The 13179-nt window shown below is 37.5% G+C and overlaps 1 protein-coding gene across 3 annotated transcripts in view; it reads left to right on the top strand.

Annotated features, from left to right (window-relative positions):
* Positions 1-13179, top strand: part of phactr4a (phosphatase and actin regulator 4a) — a 49586-nt gene that overhangs the window by 9877 nt on the left and 26530 nt on the right. The window contains exon 2 of one of the 3 annotated variants that reach the window (XM_044020333.1): positions 4112-4156. In XM_044020333.1, coding sequence (XP_043876268.1) covers positions 4144-4156 — 13 coding nt within the window. In that variant the 5' untranslated portion in view covers positions 4112-4143. Of the gene's footprint in view, positions 1-4111; positions 4157-10138; positions 10432-13179 lie in introns of those variants that run through there. The other 2 variants (XM_044020326.1, XM_044020341.1) reach the window with 2 other exon arrangements.

Genomic DNA, 13179 nt, shown 5'->3' with positions numbered 1-13179 from the left:
CAGCTACACTTTCTTTTTATTTGCTGAAAAATTCTGAATCTGCAGACACTGCATGTGTCTGCATGAGTCTGAACACTGCAGACAACAGGAATATGTACGTGGTAGGAACAGTAAATACTAAAATGGCATCAAACTTGTGTAGTTTATGCAATGCATTATGCTTATTCATTAAAAAAAAATAAAATAAATAATGTTAACATAAATCTCTTAACATTAGATTTTAAACAAATAGTTGCCTTGGCATATGTGGCAGAGTTGCTGTATTGGATTCTTTTAGATTGCCTAATAAATGTTACTTATTTCACAAAACAAACTTCTGCATTATAGTGTGTTGCAGGTATACTGTGATGTGTAATCTACAAGATGTTGCATTAAAATAGCAATGTGTGTTTGGAAACCACACAATATTAACATTTAAGAAGCTAAAAAAACCTGAAAACCTGTTATAATTTATGGAAAAAAAACACATTCAAACTGATGAATCGATAATCAAAATAGTCGCTGGTTAAATTAGTAATCACTTAATTGATTAGTCATTGCAGCCCTATTAAAATCTTTACGGAAATTTACAGAGCTGCAATGATTGCATTGATTCTTAATCGATTACTAAATTAATCATCATCTATTTCGATTATCGATTAAATTTGTGTGTTGTTGAAGTTGTCATTACAACCTCTGGGGTACTATCAATCTTTTCTGACTTTTTATGGAACAAACCACTTTGAGTGATTAATTGATTAATCAAGAAAATAATGGACAGATTAAAATCAATTATGAAAATTATCCTTTGTTGTTTGACTATGTGGTGGCCTCATATCTGTCCCAGTCTTATCTAAAACTGACAATGCAACTTTTGTATAATTTGTGTTGGCTGACTCAAAATTCACATCTATTTGTGTCTTTGCATTAACTTTGGAATGTTGTCAATGTGTGGAATGTTATAACGGCTATAATAAATAACTTTGTACTTCATATATATGTACTTCGTATATTACAGAAGTTACACGGAAAAAGAAAAGAAAGGTCAACAAAGAACAAGCAAGGTGCCAAGAAAAGGGTCCAGTGTGTGAGGCATCCAAACTACTTGCTAGAACTGTATAGTGTGTCTAAAGGACAGTGTCGCATCATGGCAAAATAACAGCTGACATGTCACAAAGACAATTAGGCCAGTTAAGCCTCTGAGTCCTTCTCTCCCCCCAAAACAACAAACAAATGTCCCAGATCTTCTTAAAGCTAGAAAACAGTATTTACCTTTTATCATAAACATACATTTTTCCAGGGAGATTCAGGGAATTTCACAATGTGGCTACTAGCCAGGCTTGTAAACTCAGCCTGCTAACAGATTTCCAGGAACTGACTCTATTGTGTTTTGCTTGTAACACAATATTGTACATTTTTGAAAAGGTTCCTGGATTGTACCATGTGTGATAACAGCTAAAACAGTGTGTTGTTTTTTTTAATCTAACCTTTAGTTATACAGTTAATCTCTCAGTTAATTGAGACCCAGGATGTTACTCCAAAGAGAGACCTATTAGCATGGCGTAAACATTTTTTTTCAGCATGTTAAGTGTAAAATAGAGATATGCGTATTGTAGAAGCCTTTGATAAGAGGGTCAAGTTCTGTCTACACTCTCTTTTCTTCTACAGTCTACATTGTGCTGTGTGATTAGTCTCATGGGTTTGGTTCTAACCACTTTGTTTTTCAGGGACCTTTGACATTCCAAAGTGCAGCCTGATACTGTGGTTTGGACGTTCCCATGTCAGCTTTGTGATATAGCCACACCTACTGACTTCGACCACTCACAGCCACGGCCATGTTTGAAATAGTTAGTTTGAAGCTCAGTGGGATGGACGACAGATTGTTTTTATGATCCTGATGATGACTTATTGCTCATTTCTGTTGCTGCTTTCTTTTAATGCTTAAGGACAGTAACATTTTGGTTTTAATGCAATGACTTTGTAGAAAGTATTTTGTTTTGATCAGGGTTGTTTTGTTGCTTCATTTAGGGATGTCTGGATCTTTTTGGCCTTGATCTGATGTTTTTTTATTGACTGTCTGCGAATACCAATTCAATACTTGTATACGCCTAGATAACAGAGCTGCACAGTACAGTCAGTAGCATTAAACATTACAACGTGCACACTATGTTCGGGGAAAAGGAGTTTGTCCACGTCAACCTCGATCAACTCTAACTTAATGAAGCATTTGTGTGTATTGGCTTACCCTGGATTTCCACTGGACGCGGAACGGCCGCGGAATGGCCGCGGAAAGGTAGCCGTTGCAAATCGCTTCCATTCTAATCAATGTGAGCATTCCCACCGGCCGCGCTGCGGCGCGGATCAGCAGCGGCCCAGAAGCGGCTCGCCGCGCCGCAGCGCTATCGATAGGAATCAGTTCTATTTTTTCCGTTGCCGCTGCTGAACCTCGTAAATTTCAATGAAGCAGATCGCACAAGACAGGAAGTCCGACACAGTATCAAAGTAAAACACTTCCGCCCCCCTTTCAAAATAAAACACAATATGTTTATTAACTAATTTATTAACTATGTTATTACATTGTCAATACTGCACAGACAATCAGGACATAATGAAACTACATAAAACGAGGCAACTAGAGAAACTGACTAGCAAACTTCCACATGGTAGAAGCACAATATCGAAAATAGATGGCCAGATCAACAGTTGGATCTCGCGTCCGTTCGAGATTATCGCGCAATCTTCCGTGAATACCGCTGGCTCCCAAGGCTCCGCGCCGCTGCCGTAACGCGCCTGGTGGGGATTGACATTTGGGAGAGGACGAAGCAGAACCGCGCCGTGGCCGTTCCGCGGCCGTTCCGCGTCCAGTGGAAATCCAGGGTTAGTACTTGAATGCAAAGTGTGTGTGGATACAGTACAATGTGATTGTACAATGCAAATGCAGTTCAATACAAACACTGGTCAGATAATCCCCAGTGATTTTTGAGTAGCATATTTGCTTGGAATGCTTATTCCTAAATGACAGGAGGTGTTTTGCATTATAATCCTCTGTTGTGTTATTTCCCACTGTCCAAACATGGTTTCAAAACGCTTGCCCTGTGCAGTAACTTTGTCAGTTTTACTGAGCCTGCTACATTAAGCCCACTGTGGCATCAAGGAGACTATGAATGTGTTGTACCCACATCATACATAATTATATAAAATAATTCTCACACCTTGGTTGACATGAAACTCAAGAAGCACAAATGGATTCAAATTTGATAATGAGAATTTTGTGATGGATTTGGTCCATGCTCTTTGACACAGGATAGGCTAAACACTGGTACCAGATTCTTAAAACAAGTCCTCAGATCATTCAGCTTCGTCAATGTCAATATTTCACTGATAAATATTTGTTCAACCTTTTTTGACATGTTTTGGACTAAAAGAATAATTGTAAAAAAATAAACGACAGACTAATCAATTATGAAAATAATTGATTAGTCAATTACTCAAGTTGCAGCCTACTGGTGTGTATGTTTGGTTTATTTCTTGTGTCATGGGTAGATTAGGCACAATTACTCTGTGTCACGTCAGCTTTACCTGGTTTGCAAATTGAATAATCCCCGTTGCTCCTTTAACTACTGTAGTTAACTTGTATTTGTCAATTTGCTCTCTCTTTAAAGTAAATTGTAAATTAGACATGTTGCTTTGTCTTTTCATCAGGCAGGATTCAGAATGGATTTTTAGTTAGGTATCATGTGAGCTAACAAATGCTCCATTTTTATCTCGGTTAACACGATCAGCTTTAATCTGCCCTCTATTAGCTGCAGAGAACATCCAATCTGTGGAGGTGCCCTGAGGCCCATTCATTGATTCATTTAGCAATAACAGAAAACTAGTCTTAGTCATAAGTGACTGCAATACATTCTGTTAGTTTAGCTTCAAGGTCTGCTGCTTTGGAATTGTGCCGTCTCATTATTCCATAATGAAATTAAGTTTCCTTTAACTTAATTGTTTTTGAAGTAACTTCAAATTATGCTTCATTTCCCAAATGACCACAATTGAATGATAGTCAGTAAAACATTTGTTTGTCTTGTCTTAAAAACTAATAAACAATCATGAATTGTGATGTTTGTTTGTTAATCTGTTTCAGGAGCTGCTGACTGCTGAGTTTTGGACACTGTGATGGAAAATCAAGGTAAAAAATAGATACAAACAATAAAAATATTTTGGCTAAAAACGTATTAACCCCATTGCAGCACACCATTTATATTGTATGCTGCTGAGTGTATAGTAGGGCTGGGCAATATGGGAAAAATCTTACCACGATTTAGCATTTTACAACATTTGATATCAACATATATCACATTATAAATCATAGTAATATTTCTGTAAGGTTGGGTGATATGTCTTATAAATGATATCTGGATTTCTTACTGGCTATATCTTATATGTGGGGATATAAAGCTGCACACAGGTTATGTCTCTGGACTCGTGAAAATATTTGGGATGTTTGAAATGAGTGACAATACACTGTAAATACACTCTAAAGTAAAATATCTACTATTTATGATCTTAAAATACACTTATTGCCTTTCATTTCAGATAATGCCTACTTGTTTTCTTTGGCTTTTTATTGTTAAATTAAGGATATTTACATATTTTAGAAACAATGACATCTTAAAATATAATCTCGTTGATTCCAGGTAAGGCTGAAACTGGGGGTGTAAGTGTCATGGTTTGTACATTTTCTACGGAAAGAAATGCAAAACAACATGGAATAGTTTAAATGACTAAACAGAATACACAGTAACCAGAACAGTGGCTAATAGCCCACAATTTCCTGAACGAAGAATGTGTTTTTAAAAAACAAACAAAACAAAAAAACAGGAAATAGTTATTACCAAATAATTCTCAATATTGCTGCACGTACGACTAAACAAAACTTGAAGGCAGTGAAGACGAAGATTCTCAAATAAATACAATTATCAATTATTGTGCAGCATGTAGAAAATAATGTGAACATTTTCAGTCCCAGTTGTCACTTTCCAAGCACATATCTTTCTTTGTTAAATATGAAAGGGAAGCCATAACAGAGTAGATGTATTTGATGCATACATCTACATGCATTTGCATTTGCACATAATTTGCACTCCGTTGTTTTCCTCGTACCCATGATAAAAACATTTGGATGATGGTGTTTCAAATCATTTATGAGGGTTAGTGACGTCATGTTGTCTTAGTCCTGTTCACTTGCCTTTCCTCGCTGCTACTATAGTTCACTGAGAAACCATCGTTTTCCCAAACAGCAGACCTGAAGGAGCTCTGTGGCTCCTGAAGCTCTGTCTTGTTCCATACGAGGCTCGTCTGTGCTAACGTTACTTCGGGATTCCACTTAATACTCCATCTGCCCGGTGGGTGTTGTAGGGTTGGAGCACACGCAGCAACAGTGAAACAGAGAAGTCATTCCATGCAACATGCATGTCGTCAAGTGGGATCCTATTCTGTCACTTCCGTATCGTGGTTACTGCTCGGCATATTTTGAAAACACCGAAAGATTTGTTCGGTATTCGTTCCAAAGAACTGTTCGGTACGAATACATGTACTGTTGCACCCCTAGCTGAAATTATTCCTCGAATAACTTGAGTAATTTGAATATAAAAAAAACACTGAGGCAAAAATGCTTTGCAACGAGGCAACAGTTGACAACCGTTTAAACAGAGCACTGTGTTTTGCTTGGAGTTAACGTAACGTGGACACATCGTAGGGAAGGCTGTGCGTATTGCAAAATGAAGTGGGACAAAACAAACGGTGATGAGGGATGAGAAGAAGAGCCAGTCCAAATACAGCAGACTATGCAACATGAGCAATGCTGACAAAGTCGTTGCTGTGCATTCCTGGAACCTCCACACTGTCAGAGCAACTGTTTTCTGCTGTGGTAAATACGGCATCAAAGCATGTTGATATGCTTACTTTCCTTCATTTTAACCACATGCTCATTTAAACGCGCACACACACACACACACACACACACACAGTCACAAGCACCTGAGTGTTATACAAATCTTACAGACTGTAATCTCCTCACAGTTCACAGCGATAACAATGTGATGTTTACATGTGTTTCAAAGATCATTTAAGAACTGCAGGGAAGCATTAAAAGAAAAATGTATAGCTCTCAACAGTTTTAGTTAAGATAAACGCAGACAGCTGCTGTGCCAGTGCTGTTTCACTGTGTTTCTGTTTAATACTGGGACTTAACTCAAGTGTTTCAAAATAAGGCTTATGTTAAGTCTGCAGCACTGCTTCTGAAAGTTGACACGCACAACCTAAAGTCAATTGTTATTTTTTATTTATTTTGATTTTGTTTATGTTCTGTTAGTATTTATATCTGTTTTAGTGTTTTAAAATTGTATTCAATAACGTAACTTATTAATTATTTTTTGATCTGAAATAGGCAATGAAACAATTGAAATATTTGCTTTTGTAAAAAAAGAGATGTTTGAGGTTTAATTAAAAAAAAAAAAATCCCAATACTCGATTAATTGACAGATCAGCAGAATACTCGATTAGTTAAATGATTGATAGTTGCAGCTCTAATTCTGTGGTTTCTTAATCAACATATAATATTTAATCTATATTATTAAGTGTATTTCACAGTTCTATTCAATATCATGAATATGATAATTATCAATGCAACAGCCTTTAAAACCAGGAAAAGTCTGAATACCTTCTCACCATATGACAATATTCAAAATCTAAGACCATATCTTGTCTCATGTCACCATAGACAATATCCATGTATTATCCAATATCCCAGCCCTCGTGTATAATGAGATTAATATCATGCCAACTGCAGTATCATGATGACAGAAAGTGGTGAGTCAGATAGTGCTGTAATAAATTCATCTAGTAAAGGGTTGGCCCCTGTGACACGTCTTGCTGTTGACGCCTGATTGGGTCTCACCCAGAGGACACACCTGTTGGTTAGCAGAGCTGCCGGTTTCTGTTAGTGCCTCACATGGCCTCGTGTCAGTTTCAACACTGACCTCGATCATTTGACAACGTATCCACTCAGAGGTCCTTTGTTCCTGACTGAACTGTTGTACATTTCTGACACCTGTGGGAAACACCTGGGAATGGATGTGCAGTCTGAATATGATTGTGAGTAAATCTTCTATGTCTGGATGTTAGATTTTGGATATCATCGTATTGTAAGAAGCTATCTGAGACTTTTCCTGCTTTAAAGACTGTTGCATAAAAAAGTAACTTAACACTTAATATCTGTCGATTATTTTCTTGATTAATTGCTTGGTCCGTAAAATATCAGAAAACCTTAGAAATTTTTGATCAGATTTTTTTAATGATTTCTTTGTTATCCAGAGCAAAGAAATTAAGAAAATACCAACATTTAAGAAGCTTAAACAATCAGAATTTGACCATATTAATAGGAAATGTCATGGTTTCTAACACGGAAATATCCTTTATTTAACATTAAGAAGACAAAAAAATACACCAGGTGTTATCTGAAATGTAATACAGATCATAAACGGTAGATATTTTATTTTTAATGTAATGACAGTGTCACTCTCCTTTGAGAAGCACACATCTCTCAAAAGAAAACTTTAAGAGCCCAGAGAAATAGCCTGTGTTCAGCTCGAGATCCTCATTCTCCATGTATCTCAGGATATAGCCTAAAAATATCCAGAAGTTATTTAAAAGGATATTGCCCAGCCTTACAGAAATATTGATATGATTTATATTGTGATGTATATCAATATCGAATTATGTAAACAAAAGATTTTTTTCTAGAACCACCTGGTCCTAGTATGTTCTTTAGATGTGTGGATTGAGGGAGATACAACGAGATAAGATAGGGTTTAGTGGCTAAGGAAGCTTTTGCTGCTCACCATTGCCTGGCTCTGTGGTCAAGAAAGTGCACTTCCTCCCTGCTGAAATTCTAAATGTTATATTTCTGAAGTGAAGTCATGGCTGTTGAGCAGCTAAATGATTGATGTGTCCTTTTGTTTTGATCTAAAAGTCATTCAGCGGGTTGGCTCATGTTGTATGTTTTTCAGGTTTATCATGACTTGTTGTCGTGATGCATCGTGATTCTTTGTTTCAAATCCTTTAAAATCGGTTTGACTCCATCTGCTGCTCTTCGGAAAGAGGTCTCGGTGTTATGACTCATAAGTTGTTGTTGTTGTCCCTGTTGTCCCCTATTTACTTTTTTTTGCTGTCCTAGTTATTGGCCTGTACTCTGACATCCACACATACCTGTATTAGAGTGGTTCCTCTGCGCTGTAGCTTTAACTGGACTGTAGAGGGAGCAACAGATATGTGGTATGTGATGCAGTGAACTTTATGATGTCGATAATAAGGCCTTTTTCTTCTCATCAATTCTTTTCTAAAACTTATGAACTTGAATTCATAGCTATAACATGCTATTCTTAACTTTATTTTGAAGATAGTTAATGATTCAGGTGTAGAAAAGTGACAATATTACAGTCATAAACACAAATATAAATACTTATTCTTTCTTATTCGCATGCTTTTAACCCTCTTTATTAAAGTTATCTCTTACATGCACACCGCTGATTACAAAGAACCAAATCACACAGTGCTCTGTAATACATGTGTACAGAAGTGGGGCAAGCTAATGGCCAAAAGGAACGGTAACTGGGCTTGTAATTGGGGGGTTGCCTGTTTGAGTTCCCACTCGGTCAAAAAGGCCATCGCTCCCTGCATGGGCGCTACCCAAGTCTAGGAAGGTTCCTAGTCACAGATGGTTTAAATGCAGAGGAATTTGCTGACATGGATTAATAAACTACCGAAAGTTAAAAAAGTGAAATTGAACAGAAAAATTACGCACTTCCAATTTGTATGGCATCTATTACCACAAGGTGGCAGTGGAAGCGGCAGCAGGCTTTTGCTGAAAGAACATGCATGTTTGTGGTAGTGATGGGAGTTATAGGAACTAGTTTTGTACTTGTTCATCTGATTGTACACTGTTTGCAATCTGTAGGGCTGCAAATAATTAATTTCACTATTATTTCCTCAATTAGCTGTTTGGTCCATAAAATGTTAGAACAAACCAAACTGGTTTTAATGAGAAACCAGAACCTTTTTAAGAAACTGAAAAACTTTTATTTCAAAAAACAAAAACAGTGAATACATCAATTACAGTCAGAGTACAGAGTGCATCACTCTCTGATTTCAGAGTGGGAAATGCGGGCTGGTTGTCCACTGTACTTCAGTAATAATAATAATAATAATAATAATTATTATTATTATTATTATATTAGGGTTTGAGCACAAGGTGCATAGAACCCTATTGGAACTTTAAGAGTCATTATTATTATTATTATTGTTGTTATTATTATTATTAATAATAATAGTAATAATACTAATATACTCTAATGATATAATGAATACTAATAATGATGATAATATTTCTTCTTCTTATTATTATTATTATTATTATTATTATTGTATTAGGGTTTGAGCACAAGGTGTGTAGAACCCTATTGTAACTGTAAGAGTCATAATTATTATTATTATTGTTGTTAAAACAATAATTATATATATTTTTGTCATTGCAATAATATGAATTGCAGGTATTTTGATCAGTCTAATTGTGGCGTGAAGTTTTTCTATCATTCCATGCAAATTACATTGTAATGAGTATTTTTAAAGCAGGGCAAGCTTTTGTCAGGCAAACTGCTAATTGTAGCTTATACATTACACAAGTCTCAATCATTTCTATATGTATTTTACAGTTTAAAAAGGCAATCCCTCGGGTGTCACTGAACACCTCCGCTGTGTCATTTCCTCTTCTCAGACTCTGATCTCCATCTTAGCCCCAGCTCACCTTCCACTTCTCAGGTTACTTCACCCTGCAAAGGCCTGCCCCTTTGCCCTTCAGGGGAGTAGTGTATGTGTCAGTCTGTGAAAAATGTTGTTAGCAGGGGGCCCCCACTGCATCACAATCCCTCAAGGCTTGATGGCCAGTCCTGTCCAACCTCAGAGCTTGCTTACTTCGAACTTTGCCCCTGAAAAAAGTCCTCCTCCTCCTCTCAGGAATGAGAAGCATTCTTAGACTGCCGGATTACCTTAGTGGCGTACCTTATTTATGAAGTCAGAGCTCAAAGAAGGGAGGGACCAAGAACTGAGTGAGTGTGCTTGTGTTTTAAAGCAAAAGAAGGAGGGGAGGATAGGAGAGAGAGAACAAATAACACAGGCTGAAGGGAGGGGGAAGCCTGTAGAAACGCGACTGAGCAGCCAAGACAGTCTTGAGTAACAGGAGCTTGATGGCTAGTTGGAGAAGACCGAGGTGGACTTAGGTTTTTCAGCTCCTGCTGCGGGCCTCGGGAGAGGCAGGGCCCGGGCAGGCCAGTGGGGACCTGTTCTGTAGCATGGGACACAGTGCTAGCAGTGAGACAGTGGCCAAGCAACCAGCCCAGCACAACACGGGTGAGTCAGAAGCAAGAGGCTCAGCAGTAAATGATACACAAGGACATATATGTTTAACTCGTTTTTACAACTTGTTGAGCATTATGTAGAATAGAAGGCCAACATTAGAGTGTCTATATTGTATACATGTATATTGGCAGGTATCTATAAAGCAGAAAGGAACCGGGGGCGGCAAGCACAGACAGGTGTCAAAGAATGCATGTAGATGGAATGTGGAGATTGTGAAAGATACAAACTCAAACTTCTCTCTGTGTGTGTGTGTGTGTGTGTGTGTGTGTTGAGGTTACAAGTCACCAACCACCAGCAACTCTCCACATGTGGAGCCCTGTTAAAGTTTCAGTCACTTTATTAAGTCATGTTGTTGTTGCACAGGTGCACTGTGATCCATAAAAGCCCCCGAGTGTCTGCTCAGTTCAAACACACCGGAACCAGTTTTTGTTGTCAAGGATCCTCTCTGCTCTCACATGTTGCATTTGCACATGTAATTCCTCTTAAAAATTCAGCTTGCAGCTGTTGGAATCAGTATTCATTCCACCAGCTCTTCTCAGCCTAATATCACCCACTTAAATATAAAGCAAATATTGACCCAACAATATGTAAGCCATTATTTCTAGTATTATTTAACTGTAGGGTTTCTGTTTAAGACTAGAACATTTTCTGTTACACATTTGCTTTCAATGTGATGTATTTTTACCCATGGTGTGATATTCTGTGTAGCGCCTGTCACTGTATCATGTGACTGCCATGAGTCATATGGACAGCTTGACCAGAGCAGTGCAGGGTTATTACAGCCTTCATGCTTTTATTATGCACATTTACAGAATAGAATGTCTTAGATCCAGTGTGTTAATGTAAATCTGTGTCCTATGTGTTTTTCCCTCTTTCTCTATAATTAGTTTGTGGTCTAAGTCTTTGATTCTCCATATTTGTGAGAAACAACCCTCCCAGATTGTTGTGCTCTACTGTAGGTCACCACATCACACATGGATTCCGTTGTAGCAGAACCACATCTGTGTAACCGCAGTTCCCTGCCACCCAGCCACTCCCTGTTGTGCTGGTGTCTGGGTTAAGCGTTGGTAATATCTGGGAGGGTCAGTCGGCTTCACAGAGTTCACTGTGTGCCTGCATTTTACCATGGAATTTCACACCCACATGTCCATAAATTAGCTTTATTTCATGCAGTAAATATCAAAGCAGTGTACATATTTTAGAAAGATGTATTTGTTTGGAAATGACTTAATGCACTGGTCAGCATCTGACACTTGTGCTTATCTGCTGTGTATCAAACACCCTTGTTTTTCACACCGCGGGCCTGTGATGCCTTTCTACTGAAGCAGTACTTTTACAGTAGCCAATAGTATACAGTAAAAGTAGCCTGGCTAATACCAGACTTCATCTCAATCACATTTGAGGATGTTGTTACTTAGTTGTTACTTAAATTGTATAAAACCTGGATCTCTTAATGACCCCAAATTATTTACATTTCTTTTTTGTATTTCATATGAACTCTACAGCACAGTTGAATGATAATAAAAATATTAGAGCTGCAACTGACGATTATTTTCACAATATAATTATCTGTCGGTTATTTGCACGATTAATCGAGTAATCGTTTGGTCCAAGAAATTTCATAAAATGCAGAAAAATTTTGATCAGTGCTTGTCAAACCTGGAAATGATGTTCTCTAATGTCTTATTTTGTCCACAAACTAAAATGGTTCACTTTTTATTGATTTCTTTATGTGGAGCAAAGAAACCAGCAAATATTCACAGATCTGCAGACTCAGATGTTAGCTTAGCTGTTCAAGCTCATGACTGCTGACAAGACTGCTATAGTCTCATGTGATTTGTATAGTCTTGCAAGATTTTCACACCATAAACAGGAAATGGCATACATTAAATGATCAATCTAAAAAATGTATGACTTGATATCGGATCTCCCAAATAAACATAATATCCAGCCTAATTGGGTAGTTGCCTGTGCTGGTATATTTGCCTAACATGATTTGATTAGCTGAAAATTGCACTGATGCTTCTTCCACGACACCTCCGCTCCGGCCAGGCAAACGTCCTACAAATCCCAAGGACCAAGCTCCGAACGATGGGAGACAGAGCCTTCTGCCATGTCACTCCCAGTTTTTGGAACGCTCTCCCTGACGACCTGAGAGCACCACTGACCCTAGACACTTTTAAAAAAGGCCTAAAAACCCACCTTTTTTAGAAAGCTTTTGAAGTTTAATTGGAGATATTCTCTGTCCAATTATTTTTTTTTTTATTTTTATTTTTTTTATTTTTATGTATGTAGCACTTTGAGATTGTTTGTTCAATTTAAAGTGCATTACAAATAAAATTCATTATTATTATTATTATTATTATTATTATCATTATTATTATAAAAGGGCCTGAGTTTGTTTTCTGACTTCTATCTTGGCTCCATGTATCTGTGACCTTGAGAAAACATTTAGTGTAACATGTGTGGTGAACCTGCAGAAAAGCATATCTTCTCTACACACTGATGACAGGCAAGGTTAATATAGGCTGACCAACCAACCCCAAGCAAATTTGACTTATAATGACAACAACATTTGGCACCAGCTAAATGTTTAGAGCTGTGGTGTCCGTGTTTTTTTTTTTGCCACATTATGTATGCTATCTCTATGCCCTGTATTTGAAACACTGTTGTGTAACTGCTACAATACAACTCATCAGCTGAAAATTACAAGCATTTTCTTTACCTTTTGAGTCATCG

This window comes from Solea senegalensis, linkage group LG1 (assembly GCF_019176455.1).
Source record: "Solea senegalensis isolate Sse05_10M linkage group LG1, IFAPA_SoseM_1, whole genome shotgun sequence".
In the NCBI taxonomy this organism is placed as follows: Eukaryota; Metazoa; Chordata; class Actinopteri; order Pleuronectiformes; family Soleidae; genus Solea; species Solea senegalensis.
Note: the sequence above shows the minus strand (reverse complement) of the source record. Positions and strands in the feature narration are given on the sequence as shown.